The 24,268-nt window shown below is 34.4% G+C and overlaps 1 protein-coding gene across 1 annotated transcript in view; it reads left to right on the top strand.

Annotated features, from left to right (window-relative positions):
• The window catches only part of SMOC2 (SPARC related modular calcium binding 2), a 369,443-nt gene extending 346,112 nt beyond the window's left edge, over positions 1-23,331 (top strand). The window contains exons 12-13 of the mRNA XM_053710993.1: positions 3,306-3,343; positions 20,587-23,331. Coding sequence (XP_053566968.1) covers positions 3,306-3,343; positions 20,587-20,610 — 62 coding nt within the window. The 3' untranslated portion in view covers positions 20,611-23,331. The remainder of the gene's footprint in view (positions 1-3,305; positions 3,344-20,586) is intronic.
• The last annotated feature ends 937 nt before the right edge of the window (positions 23,332-24,268 follow it).

Genomic DNA, 24,268 nt, shown 5'->3' with positions numbered 1-24,268 from the left:
CCTGATCCGATCCGGGCGATGTCATCCTCCAAGCGGCAAAGAAGAATTCTTCCTCCGGCGACGTCTTCCTCCAAGCGGCAGCAAAGTCTTCATTCTTCCGGCGGCATCTTCAATCTTCTTTCTTCGCTCCGCCGCCGCGGAGCATCCATCCCGGCCGACTGCTGAACTTGGAATGAGGTACCTTTAAATGACGTCATCCAAGATGGCGTCCGCCGAATTCCGATTGGCTGATAGGATTCTATCAGCCAATCGGAATTAAGTTAAAAAAATCTGATTGGCTGATTGAATCAGCCAATCAGATTCAAGTTCAATCCGATTGGCTGATCCAATCAGCCAATCAGATTGAGCTTGCATTCTATTGGCTGATCGGAACAGCCAATAGAATGCGAGCTCAATCTGATTGGCTGATTGGATCAGCCAATCGGATTGAACTTGAAACTGATTGGCTGATTCAATCAGATTTTTTTAACTTAATTCCGATTGGCTGATAGAATCCTATCAGCCAATCGGAATTCGGCGGACGCCATCTTGGATGACGTCATTTAAAGGTACCTCATTCCAAGTTCAGCAGTCGGCCGGGATGGATGCTCCGCGGCGGCGGAGCGAAGAAAGAAGATTGAAGATGCCGCCGGAAGAATGAAGACTTTGCTGCCGCTTGGAGGAAGACGTCACCGGAGGAAGAATTCTTCTTTGCCGCTTGGAGGATGACATCGCCGGAGGAAGAATTCTTTTTTGCCGCTTGGAGGAAGACATCGCCCGGATCGGATCAGGAGTTCGGCCCGGTGTGGTGAAGACAAGGTAGGGAGATCTTCAGGGGGGTAGTGTTAGGCTTTTTTAAGGGGGGTTTGGGTGGGTTTAGAATAGGGGTATGTGGGTGGTGGGTTGTAATGGGGGGGGGGGTATTGTATTTGTTGTATGCAAAAGAGCTGAATTCTTTGGGGCATGCCCCACAAAAGGCCCTTTTAAGGGCTGGTAAGGTAAAGAGCTTTGAAATTTGTTGAATTTAGAATAGGGCAGGGAATTTTTTTTATTTTGGGGGTTTATTATTTTATTAGGGGGCTTAGAATAGGTGTAATTAGCTTAAATATCTTGTAATCTTTTTTTTATTTTTTGTAATTTAGTGTTTGTTTTTTTTTGTAATTTAGTTTAGTTAATTTAATTGTATTTTTAGATAGATGTTTGTAGTTTATTAAATTTATTGATAGTGTAGGTGTATTTGTAACTTTTAGGATTTATTTTACAGGTAATTGGGTAATTATTTTAACTAGGTAGATATTAAATAGTTAATAACTATTTAATATCTATTATACCTAGTTAAAATAATTAACAATTTACCTGTAAAATAAATATTAACCCTAACATAGCTACAATGTAATTATTAATTATATTGTAGCTATCTTAGGGTTTATTTTATAGGTAAGTATTTAGATTTAAATAGGAATATTTTAGTTTATAAATGAATTAGATTAATTTAATATAAATTTAGTTAGGGTTAGATAGAGTTAATATAGTTAATATAAATACTATAGTAACTATATTAACTATATTAACCCTAATATAATTAGGGTTAATATAGTTAATATATATAATGTAATACCTATATTAACTATAATATACTTAGGGTTAATATAGATAATATAGCTGGCGGCGGGGTAGGTAGATTAAATTAGGGGTTAATCATTTTAATAGAGATGGCGGCGGTGTAAGGGGCTTACATTAGGGGTTAATAATTTTTATATAGGTGGCGGCGGTGTAAGGGGTCAGATTAGGGGATAGATAAGGTAGATGGCGGCGGTTTTAGAGGCTCACAGTAGGGGGTTAGTTTATGTAGATGGCGGCGGGGTCCGGGAGCGGTGGTTTAGGGGGTAATAACTTTATTAGGGATTTCGGGGGGGGGGGGGATCGCGGTTGACAGGGAGATAGACATTGCGCATGCGTTAGGTGTTAGGTTTATTTTAGCAGATCGCGGTTGACAGGGAGATAGACATTGCGCATGCGTTAGGTGTTAGGTTTATTTTAGCAGATCGCGGTTGACAGGGAGATAGACATTGCGCATGCGTTAGGTGTTAGGTTTATTTTCTAGTTAGTTTAGGGAGTTACGGGGCTCCAATAGTCAGCGTAAGGCTTCTTACGGCTGCTTTTTGTGGCGAGGTGAAAATGGAGTAAGTTTTCTCCATTTTCGCCACGTAAGTCCTTACGCTGCATATTGGATACCAAACTGCGCGGGTTTGGTATACCTGCCTATGGCCCAAAAAACTGCGGGCGACGGCAGAAATATACGGGCGTAACTTCTAGGTTACGCCGTATATGTGATACCAAACCCGCGCAAATATTGGCGTCGCCGGCTTTTGCGGGCGACGATTTATATCGGATCGACCCCATGATCTTTAAAAGTTAAAATGTTGCTTTAAAATGGCTACAATGTGTTGCCTACAAAATTATTGCAAATGCGTTCTGGGGAAAAAATGTGGCAGAACATATTGTAGCAAGAAATATAAAAATATTGTAGTGAGAAATATAAAAATATAAAAAGTGTATATCCCAGTTGTTTGGCAAAAGTCAGCCTCCTATAAGTCTTATTAAGACTGTTTATTGTTACTTTGCTCTTAAATACTTGTAGGCAGTTGGGATGCGTTAGTAACAATTGGAGAAGTCCCCAAATTTCCTGGATATCGGATTTATTTTGGCAATAATAGCTGTCTATTTGTTAGCGATATGGCGTGTATGGATAAAGTCCTCAAGTTAAGAGCTAAGACTCACCGGAATACGAAAATCTTTTTCTCCTCTTTAATTTCTAGCCATTATTCACACCAAACCTTCGGCATTTCCCTAGACAGGTCGGGAGCCGTTCTCATGAGCTCCGGTCACGTGGTTGGCTGGTGGCCAATGAGATAAGCGGATTGCCGGGGAATTGCTGGGTGAGCTCAGGAACGTGCATACCATATCAATCACCATCTGGCAGCAGTATTTGCAATGTAGTACATAGTTGCAAACACTGCTGCCGTAGACAGGTAAAGACACATGCATACTGCTAAGCTCCTACCAGTCTACCTAGGCTTACTCTCCAACAATGGATACTAAGAGAACAAAGCTAATTTGCTAACAGAAGTAAAGAAAATTGTTTAAAATTGCATGTTGTAGCTGTATTATGAAAGCTTTATTTGAATTTACTGTACCTTTAAAAACATAACCACATAAAGTTCAATTCAATGTATTTTGAAAAGTGACAATGTAAAATTATGAATAATGATATCTTCCGATTTAATGCACTTACATTTTTTTCTTTTTTTCTTATTGTGATACAGCACCAAAGAATAATGGAGAAAATCCTTCCAACAAACAGGTGAGAAATACATTTTTTTTGTACAGATATTTTTGATAAATATATTTGTGTAAGGGATTAAAACTGTATCTGTTATTTGGTCAACAATATTATTTTCTGTGCTGTTAATCTTTTGACAGATTTCTTTTTTACATCTAGTTTTACTTTATAAGTATTTTTTACGATTTCTTTTTTTAAATTAATAAAATAAAATAATAATATATATATTTGTACTAGTTTGCAGAATGCCTTCATCTTTTGCCATTCTTAGTAGCTATTGATATTTGTATCACTTTTCTACTTCACTGCAAAATCATTTCAGCATATAGTTTAATTAGTATTAAATGATACATTCAAAGGAAAGATCAGTCTCAGAATAACTTGTGGATGTTTTTATTTAAAGTTTAATTAGCTGTTTAAATATTGACAAAATAAGTGTAAAGTTTTAGGGGCCTATTTAAGAAGATGCGAGCGGACATGATCTAATATTGCGGATCATGTCCGCTGCACATCGATAAATGCTGACAGCATACACTGTCGGCATTTATCATTGCACCAGCAGTTCTTATATATGTATGTATATATGTATATATATATATACATTGTTGTGCAACAATCTGCTTAAGAAAATGTTTTAGAAGCTTTCTGCAAAATTCACAAGGTTTTACTTGGTTCAACTCCAGGAACAAACCCTGTTGAAAACCCACTTGAGTATGTTTATCTAGTTTCCTTTGTAGTTACAAATCAGCAGGTAGAGGAAACCGAGAGTGTGCTAATCTAAGCAATAATTATATTGCAGGTTGCAGGGTCGATCAAGCATCAGCATACTTCAATATGTTGCATGTGCAATATGGGAAGAAAGTACAATCTGCAGAAGCAATTAGCAAGAAAATGAGGCAAATAAATAATACATGCGTATTGCATCTTTTTTTTTTACTATGCTTAAAGGGACATGAAACCCACATTTTTTCTGTTCAACAGCTTTCCAATATACTTCTATTGTTAATTTTGCTTCACTCTCTTGGTATCCTTTGTTGAAGGAGGAGCAATGCACTACTGGGAGCTAGCTGAACACATTGGTAAGCCATTAACAAGAGGCATATATGTGTAGCCAGAAATCAGCAGCTAGCTCCCAGCCTACCTATGTATACTTTTCAACAAATGATAGCAAGAGAACTAAACAAATTAGATGATAGGAGTAAATTGAACAGTTGTTTAAAATTGTATTCTTTATCTAAATCATGAAAGACATTTTTTGGTGGTTTCATGTCCCTTTAATAAAACATTTCATGGGAGGTTTTATTTTGAGTTCAATGTCCCTTTATATTACCCTTATACCAACGAGGAAATCATACAGTCTCCAAGGGCATAAAATAATGACCTATATACATAATGGAGTGTCCCCTCTATTTATGCATGCCTGTACTAATTAAAGGGACACTATACCCAAACATTTTCTTTCATGATTAAGGTACAGAATACAATTTTAAACAACATTCCAATTTATTTCTATTACCTAATTTGCTTCATTCTTTAGATATAGTTTAATGAAGAAATAGCAATGCACACAGTGAACGAATCACAGGAGGCATCTATGTGTAGCTACCAATCAGCAGCTACTAAGCATATCTAGATATGCTTTTCAGCAAAGAATATCAAGAGAATGAAGCAAAATAGATAATAGAAGTAAATTAGAAAGTTGTTTAAAATCGTATGCTCTTTCTAAATCATGAAAGAAAAAAATTTGGGTTTCATGTCCCTTTAACTGATAACATAGTGCTGGAATATGAGGGTTTTTTTTCTGATGAGAGAGTCTTCACCATGCGGTAAATCTAGATCACATGCTTTAAATGCACAGCAGCTAACAAAGGTCCAGATTACAAGTGGAGTGATAATGTTTGCACACGATCGATAAGGGGTTTATCGCTGGTGTTTGTGCTTGTCAGGTTTACCGCTGGTATTACAAGTTGAAAGTAAATGTGATCGCTTGAACGCAATCGCGATTTACGCTAGAATGATTACTGCATCCTCAGAGCTCTGGTTAACTGTTTCACGAAACAATAAAGTTGCACAAAACACATAAAAAATACATTACAGTAGAGTTACACTCATAATAGCACCATCTAATAAAAAATAATAAAATAAAATATTGCACACAAAGGTTATAAGGGCTCAAAGATATGAGATTTCAGGTGTTAGAAAAAAAAAAGGCAGACAAAGGGTTTTAACATTGAGATACTTTCATATACATCTCTAAAAAATGACATGAAACTATGGGGTCAATTTATCAAGCTCCGTATGGAGCTTAATGCCCTGCATTTCCGGCGAACTTTCAGGCTCGCCCGGAAACAAGTTATGAAGCAGCGGTCTAAAGACCGCTGCTCTATAACCTGTCCGCCTGCTCTGAAGCGGCGGACAGAAATCAACCCGAGCAAATACGATTGGGTTGATTGACACCCCCTGCTAGCTGCGAATCTACAGGGGGCGGCATTGCACCAGCAGTTCACAAGAACTGCTGGTGCAATGATAAATGCCGACAGCGTATGCTGTTGGCATTTATCGATGTGCGGCGGACATGATACGATGCATTGTATCATGTCCGTCCGCACAATAATAAATAGACCCCTATATATATATATATATATATATATATATATATATATGTGTGTGTCTATATGTGTGTACGTATGTATTTATGGATTTATATGTGTATATATGTATTTACAGACATATATACACATAAAAACACATAAATACATATGTGTGTGTATATATATATATATATATATATAAAATAACTCATTGTGTAGTTTATTAACAAATCTAGACAGGCCCAGAGGCTTGTTTTCCCACAGAAAACCTCTGAATTACATTGTTTCCAATGCAGCAAAGGATTCTGGGTAAGATATGCAAATTAAGTACACAATGACACACCTTTTTACTTCAGTCTGCTTTTCAGCAGGTTCCCTTTACGCCAAAGTATCGCTGTTCACACAGCTTATAAACTTAGCTAGGGTTAGTGCAGTGATTCATAACCATCCCAGGACAGACTGTTTCGTGGTTTTTGCCACTCAACAGCTGGGAGAAGGTTAGAATCACTGCTGGGTGAAGTTGATTCCAGGCAGAATAAAACAACATTTTAAATTAGCTAAGTTTATAAGCTGTGTGAACAGCGATACTTTGGCGTAAAGGGAACCTGCTGAAAAGCAGACTGAAGTAAAAAGGTGTGTCATTGTGTACTTAATTTGCATATCTTACCCAGAATCCTTTGCTGCATTGGAAACAATGTAATTCAGAGGTTTTCTGTGGGTAAACAAGCCTCTGGGCCTGTCTAGATTTGTTAATGAACTACACAATGAGTTATTTTTTCTATATTTTGTGCGTAGTGGAGGATTTTAAACTCGCCTTTTATCTCCCCCTAATTTAATATGTTGTTGTATTCTGCCTGGAATCAACTTCACCCAGCAGTGATTCTAACCTTCTCCCAGCTGATGAGTGGCAAAAACCACGAAACAGTCTGTTCTGGGATGGTTATGAATCACTGCACTAACTCTTGCTAAGTTTATAAGCTGTGTGAACAGCGATACTTTGGCGTAAAGGGAACCTGCTGAAAAGCAGACTGAAGTAAAAAGGTGTGTCATTGTGTACTTAATTTGCATATCTTACCCAAAATCCTTTGCTGCATTGGAAACAATGTAATTCAGAGGTTTTCTGTGGGAAAACAAGCCTCTGCGCCTGTCTAGATTTGTTAATGAACTACACAATGAGTTATTTTTTCTATATTTTGTGCGTAGTGGAGGATTTTAAACTCGCCTTTTATCTCCCCCTAATTTAAAATGTTGTTGTATTCTGCCTGGAATCAACTTCACCCAGCAGTGATTCTAACCTTCTCCCAGCTGATGAGTGGCAAAAACCACGAAACAGTCTGTCCTGGGATGGTTATGAATCACTGCACTAACCCTAGCTAAGTTTATAAGCTGTGTGAACAGTGATACTTTGGCGTAAAGGGAACCTGCTGAAAAGTAGACTGAAGTAAAAAGGTGTGTCATTGTGTACTTAATTTGCATATCTTACCCAGAATCCTTTGCTGCATTGGAAACAATGTAATTCAGAGGTTTTCTGTGGGAAAACAAGCCTCTGGGCCTGTCTAGATTTGTTAATGAACTACACAATGAGTTATTTTTTCTATATTTTGTGCGTAGTGGAGGATTTTAAACTTGCCTTTTATCTCCCCCTAATTTAAAATGTTGTTTTATATATATATATATATATATATATATATATATATATATATATATATATATATATATATATATATATATATATATATGTGCAATGCCCTTTGCTGTCAAGTAGATGAAAACATGTCAAAACATATTTATGCAATATTCATATTTTATAAATTGTTATACTGTGTATTTACAGTAAATATTTCAAATTCCTATGTTCTTCACATAGCAAAATATGTTCTATGTATTTATAAATAGATATTCCTATATATATCTTTATATCTATACCTATAAATAATGTATATATATATATATATATATATATATATATATATATATATATATATATATATCTTACACAACCTTAGCACTCCCTGTAAGGTAACAATGGCCGGTGCAGAGTCTCCAAACACACTCCAAAGTAATAACTTGCACCCAGTTTCTTCAATAGGGATCTTGCCACTTTATTCACATATTGTGGTACACTTCACATCCAAATACATCTTATCAAGATAAAGGTCACAGGTGAATAAAGTGGTAACATCCCTATTGAAGAAACCGGGTGCATATTATTTCTTTGGAGTATATATATATATATATATATATATATGGCTCAAAATGTCCACTAGTGATTGGCGGGTGGAAATTTAACAGTGGCGAGTAAAAGTTAGTTAGTGAATGTTGAGTCTGGTGGCATATTGTAAGTAGCAAAGTTGGCACATTTTATTTGCAGAATGTACATTCCTATTGGAACACTGACAAACACACATTTTGGGCTATGTGCTAAAACTATTATCTAAAGGCATATTATATATCTATGAAAGTGCAGTTATATGTTTTTAATCTAGGGAAGTAGGGACCCCATTAGTGCTTAGACTGTTACTTCTGAGAGCGTAAATAGGGAAGCGAGAGAGAGAGATTAGAGAGGAAAAAGTGAAAGTTGAGAAGAAGATAGAGTTAAAGGGACAGCAAACTTAAAAAATTATGTTATATAATTCTGCACACAGTGCAATTTTATATAACATTATCTTAGAGAGAGCTTTTAAAATAAAAAGATTTTGGAGATTTGAGCACTCAAAGCTGCTGTTACCTGGTCTCGTTCACAGACTCATCTAATCTGATCTGCTTCTGGTCTGATCCCGCTATTGAACTTAATGTAGCTCGTTCCTGCTACCAGACCAGAGCTGGAATGAGCTACATTAAATTCAATAGGGGGATTGGGTGTGGTGTGATTAGACAGCGCGCCCGCAAATCGCTTTTGAAAAAGTAGACCAGATTAGATGAGCCTGTGAAGGAGATCAGGTAACAGCAGCTTTGAGCTCTGAAATCTTGAAAATCTTTTGATTTTAAAATCTCTCGGTAAGATAATGTTATATAATACTGCACTATGTGCAGAATTATATAACATTATTTTGTAAGTTTACTGTCCCTTTAAGAGAGAATGGAGAAAAAAAGAGTGAAGCGATATGAGAGAGGGGAAAGAAAGAGTGTAAAGAGAAGATATGGTCTGAGAGTGAAGGGAGAGGGTAAAAAGAGAGATTGAAAAGAGGAGGGAGTCGAGGAAGATAGTTAAAGGGACATGAAACCCAAATGTCTTTTTTCATGATTCAGATAGAGAATACAATTCCAAACAACTTTCCAATTTACTTCTATTATTTAATTTGCTTCTTTCTCTTGTTATCCTTTGCTGAAATGTTTATCTAAGCAAGTTCATGTGCAGCAGAGAACCTAGGTTCTAGCTGTTGATTGATCGCTGCATATATAAACGGATTGTCATTGGCTCACACATGTGTTCAGTTAGAAACCAGTAGTGCATTGCTGCTTCTTCAACAAATGATACCAAGAGAATAAAACAGATTAGATAATAGAAGTAAATTAGAAAGTTGTTTAAAATTGTATTCTCAATCTGAATCATGAAAGAACATTTTTGGGTTTCATGTCCCTTTAAGTGCGAGAAGAGAATGATGATAATTATTTTTAAAAAAATCTCCAGGTCTGCTATGACCTTCCATGCCTTTCAGCACTCTCTGCACTCTCTATGTTCAACAACTTCCTTTTTTTATCCAGCTGTTGTCTTCCCCAGAACATCTAGTTGATGTTTCCAACTGCTATGAACTTATTTTGTTAATTTATTACTGTATGTAGCATTATTTAATTTATTATGGTATAAAATAAAAACAATATACAAAAAAATGCAAAGAGGGGGTGAATTAGTAGGTGTAGGTAGGATTAGACGTGGTCAGTAACATTTTATATATATACTTACTTTTAACTCATAATACAAGCACAACCCGGCATGAGCAAAAAGCTGAACTTCTAGCGCATTTAATGGTCGAGCGGTAGTGTTAATTAGCTCAAAATCAGTAGAATAAATATCGATCTATATTTGTCTGTACAAATTCATATTATACATTGGTTTTAGAATAGCTGAATAAACTGATGGATATCTACATAAAAAGCACTCACTTAAAGGGACATTAAACACTAAATAAGTGATAGATAGAATAATGCATTCAAAGAAAATATCAGTCTGAGAATAACATGTAGATGTATTTTAAAGTTTCATTAGATTTTTAAATATTGACAAAATAAGTGTAAAGTTTTAGGGGCCTATCTATCAAGCGCCGTATGGAGCTTGATGCCCCGTGTTTCTGGCGAGCCTGCAGACTCGCCAGAAACAGCAGTTATGAAGCAGCGGTCACAAAGACGGCTGCTCCATAACCCTGTCCGCCTGCTCTGAGCAGGCGGACAGGAATCGCCGGAATTCAACCTGATCGAGTACGATCGGGTTGATTGACACCCCCTGCTTGCGGCCCATTGGCCGTGAGTCTGCAGAGGGTGGCGTTGCAATGCTGAATACGGAGAGCGTATTGCTCTCCACATTCAGCGATATCTGTTGGACCTGATGCGCACTGTCGGATCAGGTCCGACAGACATTTCATAAATAGGCCTCTTAGTGTCTATAAAACAAAAGGAGCTGCCATGTTGTGGCCAATAAGGGACAGTTATAAATACGTCACTAGAGCGTGCAGCCAATGGCTGTGTGGAATATAACAGTGTTCTGCATGAACTGAAAAGCTCAGAATTTCAGAATGGAATGACAGGAAAAGAGGACAAAATAAATAATGAAAGTATATTGCAGACTTTTTTTTATTATGATTTATTATTTTATATTACTATCTCAAAGTTTTTAATGTCAATTTACAGTTTACATCTCTTTGTATAGCCAATACCATTGTATTTTTTCTTTTTTGCAGTGATGAATAGTAAAATTACAAATACCAGATTTTCAACCTGGATTTAAAATATTATTCTGTTTCCGCACTCCATTTCACACAGATCATTAAATTCTTACTGATACTGGGTGCTAGGATCATGTTGCATGAAATGCATAAAAGACTTTTTCGTTATTGTTCATTAGACTTTCACATGTTGAATCCCAGCACTCAAGTAAAAGTGTTTTTTTGGCTTCCACCCAGTCTTCAGAGAAGGTGTTTTATATTTTCTTTTTTTTTTTTTTTTAAGTTTGTCACATAAATGACAATCCTCATGGATGGAATAGTGGGTATTCAGAATCTGAAACTACGTAAGGGAGGTATTCAGCTGTTCTAAAGAATTTTTTTCGCCTTCCTATGACCTCTTATGAATACTCATTAAACTAGTTTATAAATAAAAATAAGAAAATATTTTATGTGTTCTTTTTAGGCTTTACTACTTTTTATTGTAGAAATATAAATCAGTTCTCAGTTTTCAAGACCACCAAGGTCTCTTAAAGAGACAAATTACTCTAATATATTAGACATGTGCACAAATTTGTTTTCATTATTTGTGAAGCAAATACTTTATTTGAACTAATTTTGTCTGAGATGTAGAATTTGTTGTGGTCAAACAGAGGCACTGGATCAAGCTTGGTTATGAAGATTAAAAGCTCTGTCTGTATTTAAATGGCTCAACGCGTTTCGACTGCACATCTGTCTTTCTCAAAAGCAGTAAAATTTCTTATAAAATGAGCTGGCAGCGATTGAGTGATCCTTTTTAAAACCCGTTTTAAAAGACGTTAGCTAGTGCGGTTAGTGACAATCTACACAGTGTGAATTTTGGGGTCCTGAAGTGACTATAGACGCATGTCCATCATGTCAAGACACATATGGAATTCATATGGATACTGAGTGTTGAGGATATATTCTAATGACAATAGGTGAATGTCACACATGCAAATTAGTATTTTCCCAGCAGAGTGAACAAAGGGGTTATATGAATAGATAATTTATGTAACCTTAATAGGTGTGAATTGGCTGCTGTATTAGTCAGTTTTGGGTGACCTCCCAGTTTCTATTTTGAAAACAGGTACTTAACACATGAAAACTTTTCAGGAGCTTTTATGTTGAAAACTTGTTTGAAGCGGAGGGCAGTAGAATTGCATAATTAACAAGTGCATAATAAAAAGACAATGATTTAACACTTACTCTGAATTTCAAATAAGCAGTATTTTTTTTCTGACAAATTTATTTTTTCTCCCATTTTTCAGCCCCTTGTATCATGTGACAGACATCAGCCAATCACAGACTAGTATACGTATACCCTGTAAACTTGTGCACATGCTCAGCAGGATATTGTTCTGCAGAAAGTGTGCATATAAAGAGAGTGAGCAAAGTTTGATAATGGAAGTAAATTGGAAAGTGTCTTAAAACTGCATGTTCTATCTGAATCATAAAAGTTTATTTTGACTTGAGTGTCCCTTTAACAGACAAAATGATACAGCATTGTGATCACTCGAGGGACCTCAGTGACCAAATTCAGTCAAAAAGTCGAAAAAATTATCACAGATAGACTGTGATTGAGGCATTGGTTTAATTAATGTGTGTACTTGAATTTAATTGTTCCAGTTTTGATCCAGTTTTATGTGTGTGGATCATTAATTAGACATAGTATGTTTTGCTGTTTATTATTATTTTAAGTTTATTGAACAATTTATGATTAAACAAAATTTAATTAACTAGCATTTGATCATTTAAATATAATTTTTGCAATTGTATGAATATAATTAAAAAATAATTCATTTTTTAACATTTGGTCATAAACTGGCTCAAAGGGATACTTTAAAATGTTGATATTTACATCATATTTTCCATATAGTTTTCTGTAGTTTATGTCAGAGATGTGGAAGCCACTTAAAGGGACAGTTTACACCAGAATTTTTATTGTTCAAAAAGATAGATAATCCCTTTATTACCCATTCCATAGTTTTGCACAACAAACACAGTTATATAAATACAAATGTTACCTCTGTAATTACCTTGTATCTAAGCCTCTGCAAACTGCCCTCTAATTTCAGTTCTTTTGACAGACATCCATTTTAGCCAATCAGAGCTGGCTCACCTGATCTCCACGTGCGTGAGCACAGTGTTATCTATATGACACACATGAACTAACACTCTCTAGTGGTGAAAAACTGTCAAAATGCCCAGCGAGAAGAGGCGGCCTTTAAGGGCTTAGAAATTAGCTCCTAGGTTTAGCTTTCAACTAAGAATACCAAGAGAACCAAGCAAAATTAGTGATAAAAGTAAATTGGAAAATTGTTTAAAATTCCATTCTGTATCTGAATCATAAAAGTTTATTTTGGACTAGACTGTCCCTTTAAGGGCTTGTTTTATGAAAGCAGTCTCTGAACCTTCTTTATCCTAAACTTTACTAGATTATTATTATTATTATTATTATTATTATTAAAGGGATATGAAAACCTCAATAATATATTTTATGGTTCACATAGAGCATGCAATTTTAAACAACTTTCCAATATATGTATATTATCAAATTTACTTAAAGGGACAGTCAAGTCCAAAAAAAACTTTCATGATTCAGATAGGGCATGTAATTTTAAACAACTTTCCAATTTACTTTTATCACCAATTTTGCTTTGTTCTCTTGGTATTCTTAGTGGAAAGCTAAAGCTAGGAGGTTCATATGCTAATTTCTTAGACCTTGAACGCCGCCTCTAATCTAAATGCATTTTGATAGTTTTTCACCACTAGAGGGCATTAGTTCATGTATTTCATATAGATAACATTGAGCTTATGCACATGAATTTACCATGGAGACAGCTCTGAATGGCTAAAATGCAAGTCTGTCAAAAGAATTGAAATAAGGGGACAGTCTGCTGAGGCTTAGATACAAAGTAATTACAGAGGTAAAACGTTTATAATTATAACTGTGTTGGTTATGCAAAACTGGGGAATTGGTAATAAAGGGATTATCTATCTTTTAATTATCTCTGTATGCTTAGTGAAGGAGGAGCAATGTTTTGTACATACAAACAGACAATTGATAAATGTTTATAGCCAGATTATAGACCTTTATACAATCTTTTTTTTTCATACAATTCCTGGTTCTTCATGTTGTAAAATATAAGATTTATCTGTCTCTTTACTTGATTTGGAAAAAAAAAAAAGCAGAACTGCCAACCAGATGCCCTAAAAAAATGTATTTTATGACTATTATACCTCTGCCCAAGAAATCCATTTACATTATATACAGATGCCTCATATAGTTGAGATAGAAACGATCCTGTTGCTAGAATGTGTGCATATGGAAAATCATACTTAATATTTTTTCCATGATATTTTAAATATAGTCCCATTAAAATAAAGTAGTGTTGTGGAGTACTGTGTTGAGTCTGTAAAGTACTATTTGGGGAAAGAAAAAAAAATCTAATTTAGCCTTGGCAGGAGACAATCCCCTTATAATAGTGCTCTGTTTAAGATTGTAGCAGAAAATTGAGGTTGACCCAGTAATTGGAAAAGTGATGTTTATTAATAGGACATGGTAGTGCAGGTGGGATTAGGCTATGTATGGTAAAAAGATAGCCTGTTAACCTGCCGTGCCATGAAATTTGGCTCTCACATTATTATGTAATTATGTTATTCCATAGCACCATCCATGAACAATTTTATACTAATTGTAGTAGTTATGGAAGTCAGCAAGTTAAACATTGTCCAATCTATTTTGTTCATCAGCTTTCCTTAGTACGGAGATTCTTCTTTTCAATTCCATTTTGTTTTCTTTATTGTATCTAGGAAGCCTTTTCTTATGTTAATGAATATATATAATGGAATTGCTAATCTATACAAAAGTCTCATATCTACTTTGTTGGGGTATTTTACATAGTTTTTGCATTGTTTTTTTAAAAGTATTGAAAGGTTTGCTAAAGTATATTTGTTAATGAAAAATTAGACTGCATGAAAATGGTTTAAACTGTCTATCTATCTATCTATCTATCTATCTATCTATCTATCTATCTATCTATCTATCTATCTATCTATCTATCTATATCTATCTCACTTTCTCTGTCTATCTATCTATCTATCTATCTATCTATCTATCTATCTTCTATCTATCGATCATCTATCTATCATATATCTATCTATCATCTATCTATCATCTATCTATATCTATCTCACTTTCTCTATCTATCTATCTATATATCTCACTTTCTCTGTCTATCTATCCATCTATCTATCTATCTATCTATCTATCTATCTATCTATCTATCTATCTATCTATCTATCTATCTATCTAACTATCTTCTATCTATCATATATCTATCTATCATCTATCTATCATCCTATATATCTATCTCACATTCTCTGTCTATCTATCTATCTATCTATCTATCTATCATCTATCTATCATCTATCTATATCTATCTCACTTTCTCTGTCTATCTATCTATCTATCTATCTATCTATCTATCTATCTATCTATCTATCGATCATCTATCAATCTATCATCTATCTATCTATGTATCTATCTATATATCATCTCTTTATCTATCTATCTATCTATCTATCTATCTATCTATCTATCTATCTATCTATTTATCTACCATAAATATCTGTCTTTCTCTTTCTATCTATATATCTATTATTTATCTATCTGTCTGCTTGGTTATCTATTTATTTATATATATATCTATTAATAAAACTATTGCATTTTTGAACAATTGCCATCATTTTTACTACTGTTAAACCAATGAAAACTATTGATAACTTCCACATGTACAGTCCTTCATATTTAACCAGATTTTTCATGAGAATATCAATTCCTAACTTTGATTATAATGACACAAAGATAAATCTTTCCCCCCCGCTTATTAAATCAGCATCCTCATCTTTTATTTGACATTTATAATTTATCTGAATGTTCTAACAAGACACAGATTGTAATCTAGATTTTATTTATAATGGAATGTTTGATCTTGTTTCCTAGCAACATAAGGTATGACTTGAATTGTACATAGTAAATCATGTGTATTTAGTTTATAAATTACTTTGATATACAAAACTTTAACAGTAAAAACAGTCTGTCAAAATGTACTAGATTGAACTGTAGTGTATATTGAAAGTAGATGCAGGCTAGAAGATCAAATTCCATTTACTGCTTTATATTGACAACTTTACAATAAAACAATATTTGATAAGATGTATTCTATCAGTTTATCACTGTGTAGCCTTAAAGGGACAGTAAATTCATAATTAGACATTCATGATTCAGATATAGCATAGAATGTTAAACAACTTTCCAATTTACTTCTATTATTTTATTTGCTTCCTTCTCTTGTTATCCTTTGCTAAATGGTTTATCTAGGAAAGCTCAGGAGCAGCAAATAACCTAGTTTCTAGCTGCTGATTGGTGGCTGCATATATATATATATATACCAATTGTCATTGGCTCATCCATATGTTCAGTTAGAAAATAGTTTCACAGACTGTTTCGATGTTAACTAGCACAGTATGAAAACAATTAACTTGGTAATACTTAAATGGTTCAAAGAGAGTTTTCTCTAATTATATAAAAAAAAAAAAATTGCCACACATGTTGTCCACATTTATAGGAACTTGATTTTACTAAAGTTCATTGTGAAACACAAATAGTTAAAAAGTGTAATGTGTTAGTGAATATGAATATTGTGGATATATTTAATATATTTCAGTAATATGCTGTTATACATATAGTGTAACCTATTTTTAAATTCTATTTAGCTATGCTTTGATCCTATGCAGTATTTGGACTATATTTCTGTTCCCTTCTTGATGTTATGAAACGCTTATTTAAAATTAAGGGGGTTAAGGTCAGGTGTTTGGCTGCCAGTTAATTCAAACCATATTGACCTTTAATTTTGCACTGTGCAAGCTGTTGTAAATAAATAACAATTTAATCACACTGAGGGTGACCATATGTGTAAGAATGAGTTTATTTTTTACCTGCAAAATTAAAAAAATGCTGCAATGTGTGTTAGCAATCTCTTACTGTGATTAGACTTAAAGGGACACTTAAGTCAAAATTAAACTTTCATGATTCAGATAGAGCATTCAATTTTAAACAACTTTCCAATTGACTTCCATTAACAAAATATGCTCAGTTTTTTTATATTTACACTTTAGTCACCAGCTCCTACTGAGCATGTGCAAGAATTCACAGGATATACATATATGCATTTCTGATTGGCTGATGGATGTGACATGATGCACTCATTTGAAGTTCAGACTAAGGGGCCAATTTATCACGGCCCGAATGGGGTCGTATTCCCCTGTTTCCGCGCGAGCCTTCATGCTCGCCGGAAACAGAAGTTAAGAAGCAGCGGTCCTTAACTCGTACGCCTCCTCTGAGGCGGTGGACATCAATCCGCCCAATCTCATACGATTGGGTTGATTGACACCCCCAGCTAGCGGCCAATCTGCAGGGGGCGGCATTGCACAAGCAGTTCACCAGAACTGCTTGTGCAATTATAAATGCCGACAGCGTATGCTGTCAGCATTTATCGATGTATGGCGGAAATGATTCGCTACAGTGGATCATGTCCTCCAGACACTTGATACATCAACCTCTAATTGCTATTTTATTGTCTTGTTATCATTAATTTGTTGATTATGCAAATTTAGTGTATTAACTGGTCCTTTAAAGGGATAGAAATGTCAACATTTAAAGGTGCATGGGTACACTTAAATTTTAAATATAAGCATTTTTGCAATATACTTACATTAGCAAAAATGCTTCTAGTAAAATATTTAGCAACATACGCACATATACAGAGAGTGCCCCATTCACCAGCATTCAAAAACCACACTTTCTCAGAGAGTCAGCGGTACCTTGTATGACACAAATTGAGTTTTCGCTGAAGCAATATGTGCCACAGCTATCTCCCTAAACAGGTGTGGTTTTTGAATGCTGATGCAAACAGTACTCACAGCATAATACATTTTACTAGAAGCATTTTTTGCGATTGTAAGTATATTGCGAAAATGCTATTTCAAATTGAAATGCATTCATACATATTTTAATTTTGACCTTTCTATCCCTTTAAAACTGGTACCACCTTTTAGTGTATGGTTCCTTTTATTGAGCAAAACATACATCCTACATTTTATTTCATTTTTCTGGTTATAAACTGTTTTATACTTTCAAATATTAAATGGGGTCTGATACCTAAAACCCACTTAGTTTTATTTTAAAGGGACACTAAACAATTCTTTACATAATTATGCATCTAGATATTAGCTGATAATAATACATTGTATTGTATACAATTATACTAGTAGCTTAAATATTTAACAAATACCACTGTGTGTTCAATCCATGCAAATGTATTAAACACATAGTAGAAGTACCTCTCTGGACCCACAAAACACTGCAGGTCCAAAATGGAAACCTCCACTGATCCAATCAGCAGTGCTAATTGCACATCTGATTGGAGAGCTGAAGTGCTCTGTGGGTTCAGAGCAGCACTTCTACTGTGTGTGTAACCCGTTTGTGTGTTTTTTTTTTTTTTTTTAAAAACAGCAGTGTGATGGAGGGCTTTTAGAAAAAATAAGGGCTTCATTTATGAAGCTGCGGCTGCAGCTTTGGAGCTTCTTTGGTGCAGGCTCGCATGAGAGAGCCTGCAGCCAAAAGTAAAGAAGCAGCTACTGGACTGATTGACAGCCCTTGCTCATGCAATGAAAAATGCTGGCAGAGCGATGCTGCCCCCTACCTGCAATACCTAATTGGGAAATTGTCCACAGGATGATAAATTTAGCCCTAAATGTACAGAAATGAGTCTTTACACAAGGTGAAAGCCCTACTGTAGATGTTAATTATGCACATACTTCACAATTATGGGGATTTTTTTTTAATGTTTACTGCCTCTTTAAATACATTTAAAACATGTATTTTGTATGTATATAATTTCCAGTGATTCATTTCTGATGCATGTATAGAATAAAAACTTTCTCTAAGCTTTCTGCTAATTTCCTTTCTTCATTTTCAAGATAAACCTTTGATATGCAATTATATTGAAAATAGCGATGCTGTGGGAATAAGTATAGAAAATGCTAAATTTAATGGAGTGAATAAATAGCAATATTGTATTTTGCTTTGAACTTACATCTCTTTCAGGTTTCTGACTGAGGTACCATGTTTTTTAAATTTATTTTAAACAAGATTTTTCAATACATTTTTAACTTTATTCAAATAACTTAAAGGGACAGTCAACTTCAAAAATGTTATTTAAAAAATATAGATAATCCCTTTATTACCAATTCCCCAGTTTTGCATAACGAACACAGTTATATTAATACACTTTTTATCTCTGTGATAACCTTGTATCTAAGCCTCTTCTGACAGCCCCCTGATCACATGGCTATTTATTATCTATTGACTTGCATTTTAGCCAATTAGTGCTGTGTCTTGCACAACCCAGGAGTGCGCACAATGTTATCTATATGGCCCACATAGATTAGCAGTCTCTTGTTGTGAAAAGCAAATACAAAAGTATGTGATAAGAGGCTGTCTATAGTGGCATAGAAACAGGCAGAAATTTAGAGGTTTAAATGTTGGTCGTACAAAGCTGGGGAATGCGTAGTAAAGGTGTTATCTATCTTTTTAAACAATAAAAGATTTGGTGTAGACTGTCCCTTTAATCCATTAAACCAGCGGTTCCCAACCTGTGGTACGTGTACCCCTGGGGGTACTTGGCAGACCAGTTAGGGGTACTCAAAAAAATTGTTGGTAATGGCGGAAGATCCGGGGGGAGGGTCGGGGGGGCACTCTCAATGGGTCATCAACTAATAACCATCGTGGAACTGTGGAAGGAAGGAGCGTTCAGCCGGAAAGTGACAAGTGAAGTCCTGGCCTGGCATATAGGCAGATGGGAGCCCCTGCACCTGAAATATGTGGACCAGGTGTGGATGACTCCGGTCCACATATTAATGATCACCCTGTCACCAGACAGCTTAGCCTCCTGCTTCACCCACCCCCGTGCACAAAATGTTGACTGCGAGTGCGCAGTTAGAAACAGCACTGCAGCAGCATAGCTGCATAGACACGTGTGGTAGAGCTGTGGAGGTTGTGAGTCACACAGGCGTGGCGGGTCTGCATCCCCAAATAAGTTATAGTCAGTGCTGGTAAGTAAAGTACTAATGCTAGTTGCTAGTGCTTGCTTGAGTCAGATTGCTTCACTTCCAACTAAAAACGTCCCAGGGCCGTGTTTAGGGGCAACCAGGCAGCTGCCAGGGGCGCCAGCCACACAGCAGGGCTCCTTGTGAGAATGAGATCTGAGCTTTAATCCTGTTGATACACGACACGTACAGTCGTATGCCATTCAGATATAGCTTACCTCCCCTATAAAAAAAGCGCTTCCTTTATTTTGAGGGATGGGTGTGGGTAATAAAGAGAGGGGGTACTCATAAATGAAAAGCCTAATCAAGGGGTACGGGAGAGAAAAAAGGTTGGGAACCGCTGCATTAAACCATACTTTTTATAAAAAATAGTATGCATCAAAATCTTATCAAATGGAAATGTATATTTTTTAAAAAAATTGCATCTAATGAGCCAAAAATACTGTATTTTAAAAATAAAATAAATAGAAAGTCGAATTGATGCTATACATAGAAATAAATGCTTTGTGTTACAAAATAAGCGAAATGTGGGGGTATTTTTTACCCCTAACTCCTGAATCACATTAATAGTAACACCAAGATATTTTTTTTTTCTTCCCTGCAGCAAATCTCTAAGAAGCAAGGATGAATGATGATAGATCATACATTCAATAACGCATATTTCAGAAGTGGACGCTCACCCTGTCATGTAGGCAACAATACAATTGATAGTATTTGCACTTTGTACTTTAAATGTAAATTCACTTTGTAGAATTGTGATATTTAAACAGACTTTTGAATCTGTGAAACATGAACTAATTTTGAAATTTATCACATACAATGTATGTGCTTTGTTCTCTGCTCTCAGTACCTGTTAAAGATGTAAAAGTTTGCAATTGAGCTTTTTTTTAGTCCAATTTTCTTACTGAAATTGAATTTAGGTAAATGCATATGTATTTTTTTTTAAATAATACAGTAATCAATATATTTTTCATAAACGTTTTTTTTAATGTCAGCTGTGCTAGAATTTCATTGAAACCAGTATTAGACATTTTAGCTTAGTCAGTTTTAGGGTTATACTTGTAAATTCATGCTATATTGCCAATTTAGTATATTTGTCTTACTAAATGAACAGATGTCCTTTTTTTTGTGTGTGCCATTATTATTACAAATTTTAGTCAATAAAGCCCTTAATAATGTATTAAAGGAGATGCTTTGATATAGGCTTTACATGATATCTGCTTGATTTGCTTTATGCTAATAATAAAGGATATTTTCATTTTTATGCATCATTATGTCAATCAGTGCCAAATTCATATGAACCACTGAGCAGATTGTTTTCTCTGATAATGGCAACAATAAAGTTTGTTTTCATTTTGTAAACCAAATCAACCATAAACATAGAAGGCCAGACAATAGCTGAGTGCCTTGTCCTTTCATTACACCTGGCTGAGATTTATTTTTCTCCTTTATTTAAAATTAGTGCACTCTTGGGTCAACTTGTAGCTAAAGCTATCACCTAAACAAATTATGAACACTTGCCTTAAGAAGAGGCAACTAATGTAACTCTTGCCTTGGGCAAACTTTTTACCATCTGGGAGACGTTTAAACAGGCATTAATACCTTTTCCTTCATTCCTTTTAAGGTGCCTTAAGGGACAAAGTATTTGCAGATGTGAACTTTATAGCTTGAGTGCATAAAAAAAGGTTTTTAAAACCTTGGACATCAATAAATTATACTATGCTACAGCAGTGATCAATACTTTCAGACACAAATGATAGACATTAAAAATCTCTGGCTTTTTTTTTTAGATTATATTAAAAAGGCAGTTGCACATGTAGAAAATATTTAACAGCTAAGTCATACTTATGTTAACTCAGAATAAATCAAAGTTTTCAAAGCAAAAACAATTTTGCTACATTCTCAACCAAAAAATAAATAAAAATTAAATGATTTAACCAACAGTAAAAAATATATATATAATTAATTAATAATGAAAAGAAAATCAAACATTCTTATATGGTGGATTTTTTTTTTTATCATGATTATGGATCTTTTTTTAAAGTGGCATACTTAAATATTAATTTCTGTTCTGTTTCTATTGTATATATTTTATGTAGATTTCTGCATTTAAACATTTATAGTTTCCCTATTTTTTTGTGTTTTTATTCCTGTACTAAATATGTTAAAAAAAAAATGGTGACATTTTAAAAATAATAAGTCAGTATTGTTCACTGCATTGAATGTATGTAATTGTTATGCTACTGTTAAAAACAGATTATGGAGATTTGTAGTCCCGTTTTTTTTTTGTTTTGTTTTTTTTTAAGAAAAATAAAAATAAAAAGTTGTGTTTTTAATGGCTTTTATAAAAAGTAAATGTTATGTCATGGAATATAATTTTTTGTGTTTTCATTTTGCCTCTGAATATGTGATGTAAAATTAATGTATCTGTAACACTAAACACTAATCTCAAGTTATTCCTTTACTTTGACATTTTGTTTTTGATATTAAATCGAAGAAATAAAATTTAGTGAAAAATATTTTTTTCACATTTGGATAAATATCACACAAATATCGTTAAGTAGTATATGATACAACTAAAATGGTGAGATATGTACACCTTTTAGGAAACTGACTAAAAAAGAGAAAACTAAAGCATTCATTCATTAACAGTATTTTGATTGCCAGCCATAATTTTCAAAATTATAAAACTTCTACCATTACTACCACACTTGATACCATACATCTACAAATCAAAGGAAATTGGCAATTCAGGTAGAGCATGTAAGTTTAAGACACTTTTAAATTCTTCTATTTTCAAATGTGCTTTATTCTCTTGGTATCCCCTGTTGAAAAAGAATACAGACATATCATACACTAGTGTTAGCTAGCTGCTGATTGGTGCCTGCACATATTTGTCTCTTGTGATTGGCTAACAAGATGTGTTCAGCTAGCTGCCAGCAGTGCAATGCTGTTCCCTAAAAAAATAATAGCAAGAGAATGAAGCAAATTTGAGAATAGAATTAAATTGGAAAGTTGTTTAAAATTGTATGTTATATCCAAATCATGAAAAGAAAATGTTGGGGGTCCTGTCCCTTTAAAGATGTTTCTTTGTTCCCTCTAAAAGGGAACATTTTAAAAAGTCTTAAAGTTCTTTTTTTAAAAAAAAAAAATGAATATTTCTGTGCTGATAACCAACATGTTTTATTTAAATGCTTGCAGAACATGTCAGGGTATCCCAATATATTTGTGGGAGCTATCCTTAATGACATACATACACCTTGTAATTACAAGACATTTCTGTTGTCTTTCTATAAAGTAACTTGTAGTGTAATTATATTTCAATAAATTAACACCCTCTTTGCTTCAATTGTTTTTCATTACCAAACTCTGCATACCACTTCACTTATATTGAGGAACCAATACACATTTGTTTTTGGTGAAGATTGTGATGTCAGGAATTAATTTAAACAGCACGAATTGTAGTATGAGACTCAGTTGCACTAAGGCAATAACACCAGGGTATTTGTAAAAAAAAGACCATTGGCTGCAGAGATTAAGGAGGAGACAAACAGCTTGTAGTCTGCAGTGCTAAAAGATCAGAGGTAAGAGTAATATGGTCTTATTTCTTTTATAAGGCATCCACAAGCTATCACATGTGGGATTCAACTCCAGTCCACTAGGGGGAGGCAAAAAATGCCAAACATACCAAGAGTTTTTAATCCATTCCACTCCCTGTATACTTCAGTCTTATTTTTTGGCCCTACAGGAGAAGGTAAAAATTGGAGGTGCTTCTGATTCTACGTAGATTGGGGTTGTTAGACCTTATATCCCGATCAGTAAAGGGTACTTATTCAGTGAGAGTATGCACAAAACAAGTAGGGGTGCTATCCTAGACACTTATTTACCCTCTAAAGCACACTCAGATAATAGAATGTGATCCTCTCTAACACAGTTAAAAACAAAGTAAAAAGATAAAAGGGTGGAGTGGAGCTTTAAAAAAAGCTAAAGAGTAAACACAATTACTAAAATAAGCTCAAATCTGAAATATAATAATATCCAATCCAAAAATTGCAAAGAAAATTCCAAACAGTAAATTAATCAATTCCTCAAAAAATATATTATTAATACAATTTCTAAATTGATAAACACTAGATGTCAAACATTTATTCATTCAACCAATTCATTCAACAAACTGCATGTTGTGGCCACAACTGCAAAAAATGAATAAATAAGTATATTAAAAAATATATTGATTATATTAAAATCTGTGTAGTAAAGTGAATGAAGTTAAAAAAGGTGCCTCG

This window comes from Bombina bombina, chromosome 4 (genome assembly GCF_027579735.1).
Source record: "Bombina bombina isolate aBomBom1 chromosome 4, aBomBom1.pri, whole genome shotgun sequence".
NCBI lineage: Eukaryota > Metazoa > Chordata > Amphibia > Anura > Bombinatoridae > Bombina > Bombina bombina.
Note: the sequence above shows the minus strand (reverse complement) of the source record. Positions and strands in the feature narration are given on the sequence as shown.